At 34.0% G+C, this 19,132-nt stretch overlaps 1 protein-coding gene across 4 annotated transcripts in view; it reads right to left on the reverse strand.

Annotated features, from left to right (window-relative positions):
* Positions 1-19,132, reverse strand: part of ADAMTS6 (ADAM metallopeptidase with thrombospondin type 1 motif 6) — a 128,272-nt gene that overhangs the window by 22,161 nt on the left and 86,979 nt on the right. For all 4 annotated transcript variants that reach the window (XM_039364932.1, XM_039364922.1, XM_039364907.1 and 1 more), the window contains 5 exons: positions 14,898-15,005; positions 6,945-7,090; positions 3,975-4,038; positions 2,308-2,410; positions 1,137-1,270 (listed from right to left, as the gene is read on the reverse strand). In XM_039364932.1, coding sequence (XP_039220866.1) covers positions 1,137-1,270; positions 2,308-2,410; positions 3,975-4,038; positions 6,945-7,090; positions 14,898-15,005 — 555 coding nt within the window. The remainder of the gene's footprint in view (positions 1-1,136; positions 1,271-2,307; positions 2,411-3,974; positions 4,039-6,944; positions 7,091-14,897; positions 15,006-19,132) is intronic.

Consider the following 19,132-nt stretch of genomic DNA (forward strand, 5'->3'; position numbering starts at 1 on the left):
GTTCAAATTAATGGCATTCTTAATTGTTGAAATTCCTCCTTCTTTATTGAAATCACTTTTAATTCATTTAGCAAGAAGTACCATTCTTTATTTCTCTGCTCTATGATCCATATATTCAAATCTAAATGGTTTCTCACAATATTTGAGAGGGCTATTTAATATCACACTAGTATAGAGTGCAGGTAGAATTGTCTCTTAAACGTCTAGATGGCATGATATTCAATTCACAAAAATATCTTTTTTATAGCCTCTTAATACACATCTTTATAACCAGCTAACTTTAGGATTGATAAACTTTTTGTCATATAATCCTGCAATATTTTATCATATCCTTTGCAATTCTCTTTTACCTAAAATGAACTAAAATTAAATTGCTTACTATCAGGCAAATTATTCCAGCTGCATTTTTATAATCTGCCATAATTTTTTGCTCATTTTCTGGTTTGCTAGCAGGTGAATTTGCAAGATGCTGCCTGTGTTTCCATTTTAAATGACAGAGATCATATTCAGGGCTTTCCAATTTCTCAATTGTGTGAGATGGCTGTTTTCATTTAGAAAGCTTGTTGCTTTTTGTCATAATTGTTTAAATCATGTGAGCAGTTTTATAACATTTATAAAGAAACTTGAGATAACTCTGGTTGGAATCCTCATTCACTGCAGTTCATATTTAGCAGATAACATATATGAATATAAAGAAGCCCTTTAAGAGTATTTCGAGATATATGCTTAAAATATAATGTAACAAGGACATTTATAAGGAAATTGCATGATCTAACAGAAAGATTGCACTTTTGTTTTTTCAATTCCTATGCCAAAGAAAAAGAGAAGAAAGAAGAAACTATTTTCCTGTAAAAAGTAAGCTGAAGGGAAAAATTCAACAGTACAAATCAGCTTTCCAATCAGAGAAAAACAAAGCAGAGAGAAATAAAAAAGAAACTGTTGCTTCCTTGCTATTTCTCGCCCTGCTGGCTCTAAGTTGTCTATAAGACAAATGAGGTAAAATGTCAGTGCTTCTGGAACTGTAGTTCTAAAATATTAATAAAGGCAGTTTCTTGACAGCTGTTTCCTTAGAGGATGTTGCAGTATAGGAATATTTTAAATTACTTTTACTTTTGTGTAATGTTCATGTATTGTACCTTGCATTCTCCATTGATACAAATATCCAGGGAATCTGCATTGCACTGTGTTCCGTCTATAACTGCAGGAGCACGTTCAGTATAGAAGTTATAACCTTCTGCCAAACAGTTTAATGCACATGGCTTAACCCCACCTAGACAAATAAAACATTTTAAAAGATCAAATTCCAAAGCTTGAAGTATTATATACAATTTAATATTAATCTTTTTTCCCAAAAAATTATGTCACTGATTTTTTTTTCAACAATTTTTCAAAAGATTAATGAAGTTGTAGAATCAAGACTGATAAATAGATTTCATTAATTGAACAAGACCTAAATATTTAATAAGTTATCAAACAGTATTAAATATTGCCTTTATGGCATAGACTTTTCAGATAGCTTACTGGATTCCAATAACAATATTGTGCTTTGGCTTTGTAGACCTTATCCAGACAGTTGTTTTAACATGTCTTCCTCAAGTCTGTGATGTGATACAAAAAAAATTTACTCTGTCCTGACAGCCTCAGTTACAAGGCTGATAAGTGGAATTGACAGTCCTTGACTTACAACCAGTCGCTGCCTGACTTATGCTGAGCTCTCCAAAAACGTTATTTCATTTCCTTTAAAACATTTATATAGATGCTAATCTTCCAGAAACTCTGGGCAGCACCCAATCTAAGATTAAAAGATTCAAGTGAAAATTATCTACATGCATGATTCAGTTCTATATGAAATTCAGCAAGGGTAGCCTTTGTCTCTCGAACTCTGACAAATCTAACACTGCACAATCAGGTATGACCATCTGCAAAAGGACAGTTCAGAGTTATGCAGTATTTCAGAAATAATTTGGAAAAGGGTCTTCAAAGAATATGGGGGGGGGTGTTAATGGAACATGACACCTGCCTTCAACTCTTTAAAGCAATTTCATCTTTTCTGATATCAAATGACTACTCTCTGAAACTGCTATATGATCCAAGAAAAAGAAACAATTGTTTTAAAGGTCTGCAGACAGACACTATGCTCATACCTTGAGCACTCCAAAACACCTTTCTGAAATCAAATCTAAAGCCTGTAAAGCCCTGGTGCATATATCCATATTCTCAAGGTCTTCTTAAGAGAAACTAATATCCTGCCTTCCCTGGGCAGGACCTAGAGCCTGATTATAGCTAAGATTACAGAACTTCACATACCTCCTGTATATGGTTTCCAGTTGTAAAATTTTCCTCGAAATGGCATATTATCAAAGTCTGCACACTGTTTTTCTCGAAAATCACGGGCTCCAAGAGGACACGGCTAAAAAACAAAAATGAAAACAAAAAAGGGATGAACGTGAAATTTGAATATACACATGAAGTGCATTTTTAATTAAATATGAAAGTTATCATAGATGCTAACTATGATAACAGCCTCTGGTGCACATTCAGTAGTGTGATGTTCTCCCATTGAAGCCCCAAGTTATCTGTAAGAGCTAAGTCTTCAAACCCTTATGGAAGTCAGAAGGGTGGAAGCTGATCTCATCTCAGGAGGTAAAATGTTCCAAAGAGCAGGAGCCATAGCAGAGAATGCCCTTCTCCTGGACCCTGCCATCCAGAATTCCTTGACTAATGGAGCCTACAGAATGCCTCCTCTGCTGGTGTGGATGGGGTGCGCCAGTCTCAGTGGGCTGAGATAGTTCTTCACATAACCTGGACCCATGCCATGCAGGGCTTTCGAAGTAATAGCCAACACCTTTAATTGTACCTAGAAGCAAACTGCAGCCACTATAGCTTGTGTAGCAGTGGTGTAACTCCTGTGCCACTGCACTCTGCACTAGTTGAAGCTTCCAAATGCTCTTCCAAGGGTAGCCACATGAAGAGTGCATTGCAATAAGTCCAGACATGAGAGGACCAGGACTTGAATAACTGAGCACTGGGACTCCCAATCCAAGAAAGGCTGAAACTGGTGCATAACATGAAGTCGTGCAAAACCTTTCCTAGCCACAACTGACAATACATGATAGGATATCATATCTGAAACACCTTTATATACTAAAATATTTTTCTCACAATAATAAGAAAAATAGGAAATACTTATTTAAAATAAACTCAAATTTTTACCATAAAATTATTTGCTGTAGCTTATATTCTAAGCTTACCAAAGAACATCAGTAAAAAAATTAAGTACTTTCTAAATGACTTGAATATCTAATATATATACAATGAAATGCAACAGACACATTTAAGTCAAAGGTTTATTGATACGTTTTACAAAACAAATGTAACTTTGAATTTTTATGTATATGAAATATGTAATGTACTTATATATGTTTCTATTATTTATGATTTACATCTTTTACTGAGAATAACTATTCTCAATATCTTCTTGTTAGATCCCATTTTCAGTATTGATGGGTACATGTTGAGTTCTATACTGCATGTACTTGCCCTTTATGTTAAATAAACAAAATTCTGAAAAGTGCGATGGCTCTATGGCTAGAACAGAGACTTGACAATTGGCAAGATGGAGTTTGAGACTCAGGGACTATTACTTGCCCCAACTCCTGCCCACCTAGCAGTTCGAAGGCATGTACAAATGCGAGTAGATAAATAGGTGCCACTTTGATGGGAAGCTGCAGGGGGATGAGAGAGGGAGTCCCCATTGGATTCCCAAGGCAATGGTGATGTCACTGCCTAATACTTCTCAACCCAGAAGTGCCTTGGTGGCTACTTCTGGTCCCGTCAGCTGCCGAACATCTACTATTTCTGATGCAGCAGATTACCGCCTTTCTGTAAATCACCATAAGCTAAATAAATAGCAAAATTCTAACCAATCTATAAGTACATTTGATTACATTTCAAGTTAATTTTGATCTACTCACATCAATATTACAAGAGCGATATCGTTTCCTTTCTCCAAGGCAATATTTTCCCCCACCAGAAGGTCTGGAAGAAATAGTTTAAATTTTATTAATATATATATATATATATATATATATATATATATATATATATAAAATATTTTTCAAGAATTTTAGACTGGACGCTATTAATATAGATGGCAAAAATATTCATAAATGATTTAAAAATTAAAATATTTTGTTTAATACTTGTTTCTTGGTTTATCACTATTTAAAAATGTAGAAATACTTATTTTTCTTCTAATTAGTTAAATAAATTATAAACATCTGAATTCAGCACCAATAAAAATATAATTTATAATGTTCCATTTTAACAAGTTGTTTCATTTAGATCTAAGCATTTACTTGCTACTCCAGGAAATGTTTAAAACAAATAATGTTTTTTGAAAATATTATTTTCTATTATTATATAGTACTGATATTAAAATAAATAAGATGTTATTTATATGAATTCATGCCTTATACATTTATATAGTATTGCAGTCTCTGGAGACTTCAGTTGTATATTAAGAAGAAAGACGCATTTTGTTTAAAAAGATGATTTGCAAATACATTCTAACTGGGTATTGGTACACTGAATCTAACTCCCAACTGTTAGGCTATGGCCATTAGTAAACAGGTTTGAAAAGTTCTACACTGGTGCTATGGTATGCAAGAATAAACTTGGAAGACACCATACTCAGGATAATGCTCAGATAAGTGGCAGCTTAGCCTGCAGAAGGAATGTGGGTGGGTCAAATATCTCAGAAGAGATCTGCCCTAGTTTCTTGGGCTGTAAAGGTAATGGCGGACACTTGCAAGATTTTGTTAATGTAACTTTGCAATAAAGTAGAGAACATTTCTGGGTGTGCTTGTTGTCTAGACTACTTGAAAGGCTGACGAAGAAAGGTATGTCTCTTCCCTCCCTGCCAGCTATACATAATGTCAGTGAAGAAACCAGCAGGAAGTCGGAACTCACAATCACATGAAGTTTTCACTTAATGATCCATAATGATTCACTTAATGACAGTAACCGGGGCTTGCCAAAACTGCTTTTGCTAAACAATACAGTCACATGATATTATGCTTTATGACTGAATCACTTAGTGACAGAAATTCTGATCCCAATAACCATAATTAATCCTTGCTTTCTTTCCTTTTCATCTTTGTTGCAGGTAAAATGGTTGTTCTACTTTCCTTCCCATTATAAAGGTTACAGAACCCAAGTATCCTGAAGATCTAGGCCAGGCATGTCAAACTTGTGATGTCACGTGATGCCACGCGACGTATCATGACTTTTTCCCCATCGCCAGCAATGGGGTGGGTGCGGTTTCAGCGTGACACATCTGGCCCACGGGGCGGCAGTTTGACATGCCTGATCTAGGCTCTATCTGTATTTTCTTTTGCAACCATACAAAATAGGATGCAGATTATGAGATAAGAGTATCAGACATCAAATGTAGAAACTATTTATGATAATCTAGTCATAGCTCAGATCCTACAGATGAATTGTGCATTAATGTACAGCTGACAGAAAACATGTAAGACACACAATGTATAACTATTGTCAATATAAATAGTCTACCATATAAAATATTTTTTAAGTTTTCATCCTTTTTAAATTCTCTTTTTCAGCTTTTTGTGCTCTGTAAGTTCCTGATCTGAGTTAAATTGTCAAGGATCTACTATGTTTCACATTTTATAGTTATCACTCAAGGGTGGTATGGAGAAGCATGGGAATTACTGTAATATTTGTATTATGTAATTATAAATTCTGGGCATAACCAGAATATCCTAGTTATTGAAATTACTGGAATTTACCACACAATTTGCAAAATACTTTCTCCCTATTGACATAAATCTAAAAATGACTATAATAGATGTGAGTAAAAGAAACACGTTATATGAATTAACTCAGTAAGTAAAGCTGTTTCACATAACATTTTGGCTAGTTTTTGAGGAATCACAAAAAATATGGAGAGAATTTTTTTTTAATGAAAGGATAATAAAATAGCAGATGTAAACATAAGGTTGGAAACTAGCAAAGGGGATGAAGATGTACAAGAGACAAAAATGCATGAAGATGGCAGGTTTTGCACAAAGTCATGTAAAATTCAATAAATAACTATAAATACAGTCTGGCTGTTGGTACAAGGCAACCTCATTTAGAGGCCAACTGCAAAATTCTCATAATTCTCTCCATACTAATAAAAGGATTAAGAGAAGATATTCATCTTAAAAAATCTGTCAAACTATACTTATTTTTTTATTTTTTCCAAGTCAACAGAAAATTTGAAATTAATTATTCTGTTTTTATCAGCAAAATAACTCTCTGAAAACTGAATAGAATGGGATCAAATTTGGTATGAGAAGCTAGGAGTTTAGAAATCAGCCAGATACACCAAGGGGCTGAAGAAGCTTCTTGGATGAGAAGCAAAACGTTTTCAAAGAAAAAAACCCAAGAAAGTCCAGTTTAGAGAAATCACCTTTGGGACAATCCAGATTTCTCCAATGCCTTGCAATGGGAGAGGCTGTTGGGTAATGTTGATGTTTGATATTTGAGAAGGTCTACATTAAAAGGAATTAATTAACTCTTAGATTTTAAAAATGGAGGAAGAAATTATTTGTTAAGTATAACATGTAAAATCTATCTGTGCTTACTGCATATAATCAAACATTTAAAAGTATGTAAAAAGTAATTTTTTTCTAGGTAGTTGATATGGGTTTTTGTTTTAAAGGTAGACTGATATAGCACAAGCATTTTGACAAATAACATATGAATCCACATTTAAAATTATTTCCAAATATGTCCTTTATGTTGATGATGGCTTACTTTAGCTACTTACGCTAGACTGTCACAGAAGCATTTTGACAAATAACATATGAATCCACATTTAAAATTATTTCTAAATATGTCTTTTATGCTGGTGATGGCTTACTTTAGCTACTTACGCTGGACTGTCACAGTGCCTTATGGATGATGAGACTCCTCCCCCGCAGGTCCTACTGCATTCTCCCCATATTGACCAGGGACCCCAACCCCCATCTATGCTCTGGGGCCAAGTGCCAAAAGGGACGCACTCTCCCTGATAACACCACTGAAAAGATTGCATAAAAATAAAGAATTAGCTTTTGATTAATAAAATATTCAAGACAGTAAAATATATATAACCAACAATAGGCATCAACATTTGTTGCACTGCTAACCTATATAAACTTTATTTCATTTAACCCTGTTAAGTTATAGGTGCAGAAAAATGCTACTTGCTTTTATCTTTGACCAAAACTGAATCATAAAGACCTAATTAACAAGCTAGCATTTTCCATTTCATAAATACAGTCTTACTATCTCTTGTTAAAATAAACTGCAAAAAAATTAAAATCTTATTTAAATATTATGAATCATTCTAAGTGTGTTTAAGCACACCTGTATTAGGGCTGTATTATTTAACAGAACAACAAAGAAATTTTTTTGTAAGAGCTATTGGCTATCGGATCTCCATTAAAACAAACAAACAAAAAACCATACTGAAATAGAAGTGATGTTACAACGGAAGATAAACTTGAAGCACTATTTCATTAATATAATAAAAATAATGCCAAGATACTAGAAGGAATCTAAATATTTATACACATAATTGGCCAATTTTTCAGAGTGTAAATGATTATCTGGATTAAAATATTAAAGTTTTAAATGTGATTTTTGTTATTAAAATTATGAGACATTAGGTTAAACAACTATATTACTTAAACTAAATTTATTCACACGATATTAAACAAAATAATGAAGTCCTAATTTAAGACAAATATCTTATTTTGCTTAATAAAATCGAAGGAACACATGCAAAAAAATTAAACATATCTATTTCCTATGAAAACAGAGTTTTGCCATTATGTGTCATATATATATATGCATACTTAGATCATACAATTCACCTTTTGCATAATATTTTATAAGCATAAAAAAGAAGAAAATAATAAAATAAGTGCAAGAGACAAGAAAAGGAAATTTAGGTGAATCTAATGTCATTCACTGTATCTTGCCGTATGTTTTTGTTCTTGCAAATCATTTTTGCCATATATATACATCATATACGATGCGGTATATTATAGCGTTATTATAATGGCACTGAACAAAGAAGAAAGGGGAGAAATCCCAAATGCCAGTAAAAAAGGTTTTTATTTGCGTGATACATTTTGAAAAATCATTTTTGCCCCAAGGACCTATACCAGGGTTCTCAACCTATGGGTCGCAACCCCATTTGGGGTCGATCGACCATTTTACGGGGGTCGCGAAACAACGCGATCTGCCATTTTCCCCCCCAGGGGGCGGCAACCCCATGCGCGGCGCGTCCGTGTGACGGGGTCGCCGTCACACGAAGATTGAGAATTGCTGACCTATACAAATATCAATAATACAAAAAAGGACACTAAAATGATTGGTGTCAAACATAAAATATTTAGAAAAAGAAAATTCTCATGTATAATTAAAACAATTCATATATATCTAAAACAGATACAAGCAGTCAGATTACAGTATTTGTAAAAAATGTGTTAGATTATAGAAATAATATATTAAAGGTAGAGGATCAGTAAGATTATTTTCTCTTCTTACATTCAAGATGCTGATGGGATCATTCAAAAAGCATATATACTGGAAACTTTCCATGACTCTGAGCCATCTAGTGCTTTAAAGTGATAATCAAGACCTTGAATTGCACCTTCTAGTGCTTGGAGCCAAGAGAGAAGCAAGAATACCAGAAATTAAGTTGATCATAATAAGGGATTGATGAATTTATTCCTGATTTTCAGATCATATCTCAATTGCTCCATGATAAAAAAAAACTAGTTCCAATATGTGGCATCCTATACAGGCAAGGCCCAAGAAACTTTTGGGCAATGGTAGTCATAAATTCTTTGGCTGCCTTCTCATCTAGGGATGGTAAATTGAAATCTCCAAGTGCCACAACTCTGGGGACTCCAACAACAGTTCTGCTATGAGGTGCAGCAAACCCAGTAAAGGGATACAGCTGTGCAGCAGGCACACTCTCAGTTTATCTCACATCCAGCTATCTGTGGAACAGTTCCACTGCCAGCTGCAGGGTCTTGCATATGCCAATCACAATTCTGCCATCTTGATTATGGGGCTGAGGCTGACAGAATTAAAAGAGCACATTTCTCTTTAGTGAAATATGTCTATTTATCTCTATTAATTTTTATTAATTAGAATCTGCCCACTTCTCTACATTCACAATATCCTTTGGAAATTTGTCTCCTCTATATTATGGGTTATTCTATCTTTTTTATTATCTGCATCCTTCATAAGAATTCCTTGTATTTCTTAATATAAGCCATTAATGAAAAAAATGAAAAATACTAGAATCTGATCTGTGGCACTCCAACTGATACATTATTCAGTGTTGATGAGGAAATGTTAAAGAGTAAAATTCAAACTGGATGTAGATATTCTCAAATCAATATGCCATTTTCCAATATGTAACTGTTTTGTTTGACAGAATGTACTCAAATACTTTGTCAATGGTGTTTCTAAAATTAAAATAGGTCTACAGCACTTCCACAACCTTTTAAAAGCTGATGGAAAATGAAATAAAGTTAATATTTCAAAATCTGATCTTAATACATTCATGTTGACTTTGTGTAAATACTAAAAATTGTCCAACATGGTAACTTTATGTTATGATCCAGAAACTTCTGAAATGTCAAATCACAATGACTGACCAATCTCCCCCCCCCTTTTTTTCTTTTTTCAAAGATTGGAACAATATTTGCTTTGCCTTCCTTTCATTGCCTGACAATTGAGAAGTTTTTAGGGCTCACCATTATTTGTAACTATGATTCAATAGCCATCAAAGACTAGCCCAAATCAATAGGCTACAATTTGCTCTGCTGTTGTATAAGCAGAGAATGCTGATCAAAACCACAAGTACAATCTCATTTCCAAAAGAAAAGTAAAATTGTCATATTATAGCACGATATCCAAATGTGCTGAATAATATTTGGCTAATACCACATAGTTGCTTTGGCTGAAAGATCCAAATGACACAGAAGAGGGAAACAAATTACACATTTAACAATATTTCTGAAATACGAAATAAAGTGTCAAGAAACCACTACATAAAGCCAGTCCGAATGTTTGAATCAAGTAACATACTCTCCTTTTTAAATAATGCATCAAATCAACCCATTTTAAAAAGATGTACATTTCTGTCAAATGATCATCTTAATAACTTAGAATACAGGCGAAAAAAATCTGTCTTGAAATATCTATACATAGACTCTGCCCATTTTAATCCTCTGACTAATCCTTAATAGTTGTTTCTTTTCTCCTTATAATTATGTGAGGTGAGAACCTCCAGTGTTCTTTGATTCCTGAAGGGTGATAAGAATCAGTGTATACTTAGTTCTGTTCTCTAGTCTCAAGACTATCACCAATTGAAAATGAATGTATTTTTTTCCCAAGCTGATCTTGATTTTGCTAAAGTGAGTTTAAACTATCTATTTCACAAGTGTGGTCAAATGCTTGGTATCTTTAGTAAGCAATTTGAATTTAATTCAAAACAAATAAAGCAAGAATAATCAGAAAATTGTACGATTCTGGGATGGAATTAGCTATCTCCAAATGACTCACATTTAAACAACCAGCTCTAAAGTAAATGGAAATGTGTCATAGATATATAGAATAATGAGATAACTCACATTGCTCTTTTGTCAGTTGAATTAATTCAGAAAAATATATATACAGTGTTAGCACAAAAGATGTATTCATTTCTTATACTATTTCAATTAATCTTTTTTTCTTTAATAACTAAGCTATAAATTATCTGCTTGAATTTCTTTCAATTTTAAGAGAAGTATCTGGTGTTCCAGTCTCCGTGCTGGATCCCTGTGCTGTTCAACATTCTTGTCAATGACTTGAATAAAAGAGTTGAGGGAACACTTAAACACTTTGCACACAGTTGGGAGAATAGCTAACACTTTAGATGAAAGAGAAAATAAAAGTCCAGACAGACTGAAATGAATAGGATGGAATTTAAACCTCCAGGGTAAATGTAAACTTCTGCATTTTTGTAGGAAAAATGTAAGTCACAAATATAGGATGAGATAGGCCAAGTTTGGCAGTATTTCATATGAAAGAATCTGGGTTTCCTTGTTGTTAACAAGTTAAGCATGAGCCAATACTGTGATGCAACCAATAAAAAGGCAAATGATATCTGGGGGGTCATTAATAAGAGAACAGAATTCTGATCACAGGAAATAATTGTTCTGCTCTAATCTACCCTTCACAGACTCCATTTGGAATACTGTGTCTAGTTGAGCCTATCTTCCATTATGATCTATTAAACAACTAATTTTATAAAAAGAGGAGATGAATTTAATATGACATAATTTGCTCATGACAAATTTATGTTGGCTCTTGTTAACTGTTGCATTCCTATCCAAGTGGTGATAAATATGCTGCTTAATGATACGATCAGGATTTTGCTCAACTGACAGGTCTTTACTTTCCCAAGTTGTTGTTCTTCTCTTTTTTGTAGGTAGAGATAATGTTTGCTTTCCTTCAATCCTCTGGGATTTTGCCAGTTTGCCAGGAATTTTCAAAGATTTCCTTTACTGATTTACAATAATCTCCATTAGTTTCTTCAGTAACCTATTCATTCAAATTAGCTAAGTAATCTTTTACCTTTTCCTTGTCTATCCTGAGCTGCAGCTCTTCCTTCCATTAGTGGCACAATGATGGCCAGCTAAGGCTTCCTTTCTCTTCTGAGAGAAAACAGATGTAGAATATAAGTTAAGACATTCTGCCTTACTGCCATCACCGTTACTAATTCACTCTTGCTACTGTAAAGACTTTCTCCCTTTTCTTTTATTCCTGGCATATCTGAAAAGTGTTTTTTGTTGTTTTGGGCATTTCTCACAAGCCTCAGCTCTTTCCTCATTTGGCTTTCTATCAAAATTTACAATTTCTGGCAACTGCTTTGTATCATTTTTGGCTATACTGCCTGCCTTCATTTATATATATATATATATATATATATATATATATATATATATATATATATATATATCTGAGGTTTTTGCGGGTATTTGTATGTAGGTCTTTGGTTGTTCGGGTTTTCTCCCGCGTAAAATTGGAAGTGTCTTGGCGACGTTTCGACGAAGTCCCATTCGTCATCTTCAGGCTGGTGTTTTCAGCTTCATGCTTTGAGCAGCAAGCTGCTCAAAGCATGAAGCTGAAAACACCAGCCTGAAGATGACGAATGGGACTTCGTCGAAACGTCGCCAATGGTCACTTTCTCCCAAGGTTCAAAGCACCCTCACTTTTTCAATCATTTCCTCTCAATCAATAAGGATTAGGTTATTTCTTCCATCTTCACAAGAAATTTCAAATGAAATTGTCAACAATATATTCAAAGTTTTTTCACAGTGTCACTAATTCCCATGTAAATATTTAGAAAATATGGATAACTGTAAAATAACATATACCTGCAGTGTCATACCAGGTCTATGTATTGTAGTCTCAAACTGAGCAGAGAATCACATGTCACAACATCTTTTTTCCCAGAATGGTTCTTGGTTTGTTTGAGGCCCATATATTTTCCATCTTGTTCCATGAAGCCAGAATTGGTGAGGCATGCTCAGTCATGAACTGCCTCCAAGAGCAGTAGCTGAATATCAATAGTTGAATTCCAGCAGTATCAAATGCCTTTTGAACTTGCTTCTTTGGCCACATATTGTATTTCCACCAGTCTTCTTTTTTATGTTTTCTGGTATTTTCCTTCTCTGCTTTTCTTGAGGAGCTTTACATCTCCTGTCCAAGAATTTATCACTTTCCATGATGTGTTTCAGTTAAAAAAATCATTAAGACCTTTTACTTTTTCCTCTAGTAAGAACACAAGTTTGTACTTCCAGAATATGTCATTCTGGGATCTCTTCAAGCAGTACATACCTTGTAGGTCATAACTGACCTTCCTTTGCTTTCCATGTAGATTGGCAATTGACAATTCCTTGCATAATTTCACATAAAACTCCCCAATTTGCTAATTCAGGGATCTTGCCCTCTGGGGAACTGGTTGCATTATATGTCCTCTGAAACTTCTTCAACTAGGTCAGCAGCAAATAATCTCCAGTCACACATAGCCAGTTGTAGCATTCAGTCAGCCATTGTAGAGAAGAAGGATTATGGATATATGCAAGCCTCTTTTGCCTGGGCAATGGAGCTTACATATGTCCACCAAGTTCATTTTCCTTGAAATAGTCTCTATTTCCTTAGTTCTACAACTTTCTTCTTCCCCTTCCTTTCTTTCCTTTGTCTTGAACTCCTACCCAAAATTCTCTTTCTTTCTCTGCTTTTACATTCACTTAGTGACTTAAAGAACATTATCTTCTTCAACATGGTAGGAAATAATTATTTTTATTTAAATAGCTATGTAACTGATCTAAAAGAACAATAGCATCTTGGAAACTAGACTCCTTTTAAATATCTGAAAAGGTATTATAATATTTTAATAGAGCTCTGGGATTGCCCTTGTACACCTACATTTCCTAAAGTCTAGGCAGGAGAAATGCTAGCACCATATCTCGCTCACGTGTTACAGGTATCGTATAACACAGAAACACATAAAGCCAGGATTGTCTTGCTCAGTTTTTCATTTGAACATTTACCACAAGTTAATCATATAACAATAGAATATATAAAATTCTTGATAAAACCCTCATATGAGAGTGAATAAGAGTTCCTCATATAGTTGAGATTGTCTCACTGGAGTCTAAGATTATATCATGTATAGGTATTCTGGTTTTTACCTCTGAGTTGAACATACAAAGCATACTTTTTTTAATGAATATAGATGTCATTGCACATATTTGTTCCACAAGAGACCAAGGGAATTTGTATACTAACCACACTTCTATTTTTGTAGAAGTCTAACATTCTACTCTTTTGAATGTGTGGATGTTTATACAAATACTTCAAAGAAAACTGAGTGCTTTAGCTCACTTCTGCAAATATGTGGAATGTAAATATCAAGTAATAGTTCTGGATTCTATATGTTTTTCCTCATATTATTTAGAAATAAATATTCCAACTACCCAAAGCTGCCCACATTCCCTCTGCCTTAGAAAAAATAAGCAACACTCAAGAAAGCTGAAGGCATTTTAAAAAATTTAGAGAAAAACCTCAAAATTGTGAGAGTCAAATTTATAACAAGATGTAATGCTGTTAAGAAGTACAATCAACTGACAAAAGCTGAAGTGAGTGTTCATGCCTTACTACACCAGAATAGTTGAAACGTGTACATGGCATAATAACAGAAACAGTGTTGTTAAGAAGGGTTAGGCGTCACTGCATTTCAAAACATCAGTTTGATACCTTCCTTTGCATATAGTTTCTATTCATTTTCTTCAATAAATTCAGCAGAAATTTGAGGATTTTCAAGGTTTTGTTAAGAAAAATGTGATGTTTGTTCTCTGGGTATGTTTGCCATTTAATTACATACCATGGATATTATACAAGGGAGAGAAATTGTTCTGGACCATTTCACTTGAATTACTTAATTTTTTTCACAGCATCTCACATAGCATTATAATAGGATTATGCTTTCAGTTCAAAAGCATGGAAAGGAACTACAGCTGAGAACTTTTAGATAGTATTATCTGTTTCCTAAATATCACATAATGAAACCACATCAAAAAAATTAAAGAATTGTTTAAGATTTATATATTTAAGAAGTGAGTTAGAATGAACATTCCATTTTGTTGATGCTTTATTTATGCTTATCATTTACATAATATTTAATAATCGTTTTTGGTCTTCTGAAACTTTCTGTGCCCTGCAAAATCTATAAATAAATAAGATAAATAACATTAAGAGACATTTAAACTTACCCCCTTTTCAATGCTCCCAGTTTGGCAAAGAGTACCCTCAGCTGCTGGAATACTGTTGGTAACACAGCGATTACTTTTGCTGAGACACCAAAGCTCTCTACACACTTCCTGGGAAAGAAGGCAGAAGCAAGTTGTTCAGAATAACTGAATAATATGTATTCAATGCTCCTTAAAATATACTTGTGTTGAAAGTCCAAGATAGTGTTCTAGATGCATATAAAAAAAGAAAAGAAAAACAAATTGAAATGAATTTTAGAATATTTAATAGAATGGAACCACTGACATTTTTTAAAAAAACAAGTAATATTTTTTTCTGAATTCTTACATAGTAAAATTGTTGAATCATTCTCCATAAGCCTAATTAGTAGTGTTGTACATTTATTTTTAGCCATGTGCAGAAAATCCATCACAGAATAATCTCACAGTGTAAAAGTCTCATTTATCACATACAAATCCCAAAATGGGTTGTGTGAATTGGCCCTGGATCTACAATATTCTACAAACAAAATATACCATTATGAACATAAATCTTCAAGTATATACAGAAATAAACTTTCTTCTAGGGAATTATTTGCATGATTCACCACAGGTCTCTTGTAGGAACAAGAAATTTCCAGATCTAGAAAAAGTAATTGCCAATGGGATTGATTATTGCCTTGTCAGACAATAACTTTTTTTTTTACTATACTGGATGTAGAAACCACAAATAATTTCCTAGCCAGGCAGGGCCACTTCACCCCTTCTCTAAAGGTAAGAGTTAAATCAATCTCATTTGACTGAGTCCAGATTATTTTTAGCCTCACAAAATAAAAAACACTCTTCCATTCTTCTGCATACAAGTCTTCTTAATTCATCATCCCTAAGTATAACAGGATACTGGTGTGACTTGGGAAACCCAGCAGTGCATAAAGGAAATGAAGTAATCCATATCACAGTTTTAAAGACAGGAAAGCACTCTGCAAGATTCATATCTGGTCAGAATCATGCTTACTTATCATTTCCTGCAGATTAACCCAACAAAGTTAAAAGTACTTCAGAATCTTGGTGCACTAGTAAATCAGAAAAAAGCCATTTCCTATTGTGGAGTTTCACTATTTATTATTTCACTTCCAACAATAAAGGTTTTGGGTGTGAGGCCTTTTTAATATGATGAGTAAAACTGGAATAGCAACTCTTCTATTCACTTCAATCCTAATTTATTCAGAAAGAATTCAGAGAATCAAAAGATATTGAGTAGTATACAACAATATCAAGGGTTCCTAACTAGGGTTATCATGTTTGCAGCCTCTCCCAAGATGGCACCTCCTCTGGGATGGCATGAAGTGGTGTCTGCAACTCCCCAAATTGTGACAACTTCAGGGATAGTATCATGTAGCTATTGTATAGAAGGCCATACAGGAAATTGGCTGCCTTTTCTCGCCAAAGGCAATCTCCAGAAAATATAAATGAAGCAAGATATGAGGAGGAGGAGGCTGGGGTGGGAAGTAGGCCATGGTCTACAAAGACTTTGAGGGGCGGGGCATAGGTCCAAGAATTCCAGCGGAGCGAAAAGGGGGGGAGGTGAGAGGGGCTGATGTAGCATCCCTGCTATTAGCCACAAGAGCTGGTGGATTGCCAAGTGCTTGGGTTTTGCTAACCCAAGGGTGCTGCCTGGCCATAACTTCAAATACAGGTCATAAAACCATTTGTTCAGTACCACTGTAATTCTGAACAGTCACTGTATCATAAATTGAGGACAACCAAAAATAAACTTTTCAGCTTGCTTAATATCATATTGACTGTTTATTCATGAAATTCAGGATGATGCTCTGGGGTTTATTTAAAACATTCCACTGAATATTTTAAATGGCTCTATTCATTTTATTCAGTGCAAATAAAAGCGATAATAAGGATTAATGTAAGCATACTTCTTCACCATATAATTTTTGTCATTAAAAGGAAAATGGGGATATCATTATGTCCTGATTCTCAAGCTAGTATTATCACTTGATATCACTTTTTGATAATATGACTGTGGAGAGTATACAATGTGTCCTTAGTACTCATAATGGAAATATATATTGTAACTTACCACATAATATACAATTGCTGATAATTATTATACCAATGTTGTATGGCCTTATGCTTAAGGCTATTAATTTGCAGCAAGTGCTAAATTAGTGCAGCATTCCCAATTAATTAACAGCACAATCTAATTCAGGATGAGTTAAAGCTTACATTTCCTACCAATGTACTCAATTCAAGGGCAACACAAATATCTAGTCAAGGCAAGTGAGGTTCAAAGAGTCAAATAGAAACATGATCAATAAGAAGCAACAAATTAAAGATTCCAGCAGTCAAGTACAAAACAGTTTGATCCTCATGAGGCTTTAATGGGAAGCTTTTTTCCTGCACTATTTGAATGATGTCTTAAATGGACATTATCTCAGCTTTTGACCAAGCGTAGCTAGTGTCTTATCAGCCCTAATTACTGAGACTGCAACCTCAAAATCACATATTATTTATTGCCTATACTGTTTACCCTATCAGAAAGTGGATTCTTCCTTTCTATCTACTTGCCTCCTATCTGAATTCAATTATGTTTTTATAGGATAGACGATCACTATCACATTCAAAGTCAAAATTTGTGGGAATTGGGAATAAAGTAATGCTATTTGAATAACGCTTTCGATGGTGTCAAGATTTGGTCCATTTCTATTAGCATGCTGTTACCATTGATCATGCAGTGGATATTCATTGTATCAGTTTGAAACTAATATAGAAATCCTTCCCTATTCATTTTTTACATTCTTTTTGACAGCATAGGCTAAATCATTACATCTCAGCCTATAATATCCCAAATAATGGTCCTATATCAGGTAATTAAACTATCACTATAGAAATAAGTTATAATATTTGATGTCTATGACATTGTTAACCTGAAAAACAAGAAATGTATACAACACACATTGAAGGTGCTAAGTATTGCAATAAATGATATATTTAATGACATTGCCATTTTGGTTTTTGATTAATGTTAGAAACAAGATAACTTCTGGCAAAGCATCCACATGTTCTGCTGATGCACACAAAAATATTTTCCACATCATCATATAATCTGGTGCATCAGAAAATAAGCAGATAATTAGGAAAGACAATCTAGTAATGTTTTTGCTGCACTTGCAGATATTAAACAATATATTTCCTTGTTGCTAACAGTTAGGCAGCCTAATCAAAGCATTTGATATAGTCTGGACATCATGTATCACTAAGTTCTTTTTCAATATTCCAGCACTATATTTATGCATAGAACAATAGCTGAATGTTATGCATACTTATTCATAGGAGTACAATAATTATTTAAAAACAATAGCTAATTGAATGTAAATATGTATAAAATAAGTTTAACTGTTTTATAACAGTTTGATGTAGTGGTTAAAGCATCAGGCTAGAAACCAGGAGACCATGAATTCTAGTCCCACCTTAGGTACAAAGCCAGCTGGGTAATCCTGGGGCCAGTCACATTCTCTCAGCCTTAGGAAGGAGGCAATGGAAAACCATTTCTGAAATTTCACGTCAAGGAAATTGAATGGACTTATCCATGCAGGCTCTGAGAATCGAACAAGATTGAAAAAAATCTATACTGTTGTAAAACAGAAAATTCTCAGTTTTCTATCTCATCTATCCAGCAAAATAGATGAGGTTTTAGCCTGCATGGGGCAGAATGGAGTTGCATCCTGCTTCATCTGAATCACTGAAGTTTGCCCAATAGCTTAACTTGCAAGTTGGATAGCACAGACTGAATCTGAAGCTTCAGTTCTCATTTATTTCCATCTTGCCACTTGCAGTAGCTTGCAGTTAGTTGCAAACTGGTCTGTGAAGATGCCTACAACTACAAATGAAGAAATTCACTATATTCTATTATAATGTTTCTTCTTGTTCTTTTATGACTGCAAAAGCAGAATTCATAATAAATAAAAGATATAAAAAGAAATATTTCTGATGAAAATACTAAAGAATTTCTGTTGAAAAAAGCTGATGTTTGGTATCAAAATATTGAGAACTATGGTGCATGTTCAACTAGACAATACAAGTTTGGTTACCTTACTATACTATATTAAAATAGTGTTTGCTCATAAAAGCATCTTGTAAGATTGTCAATTGTTAGCATCCAATCATATTTCTTGCATTGTCTGAAATAATATATTTTATTAAAAAGACCAGTAATTATAGATTTTCCAGTTTTCCAATAGTCC

This window comes from Crotalus tigris, unplaced genomic scaffold (assembly GCF_016545835.1).
Source record: "Crotalus tigris isolate CLP2741 ecotype Arizona unplaced genomic scaffold, ASM1654583v1 scf7180000017592.2434428, whole genome shotgun sequence".
Taxonomy (NCBI): Eukaryota; Metazoa; Chordata; class Lepidosauria; order Squamata; family Viperidae; genus Crotalus; species Crotalus tigris.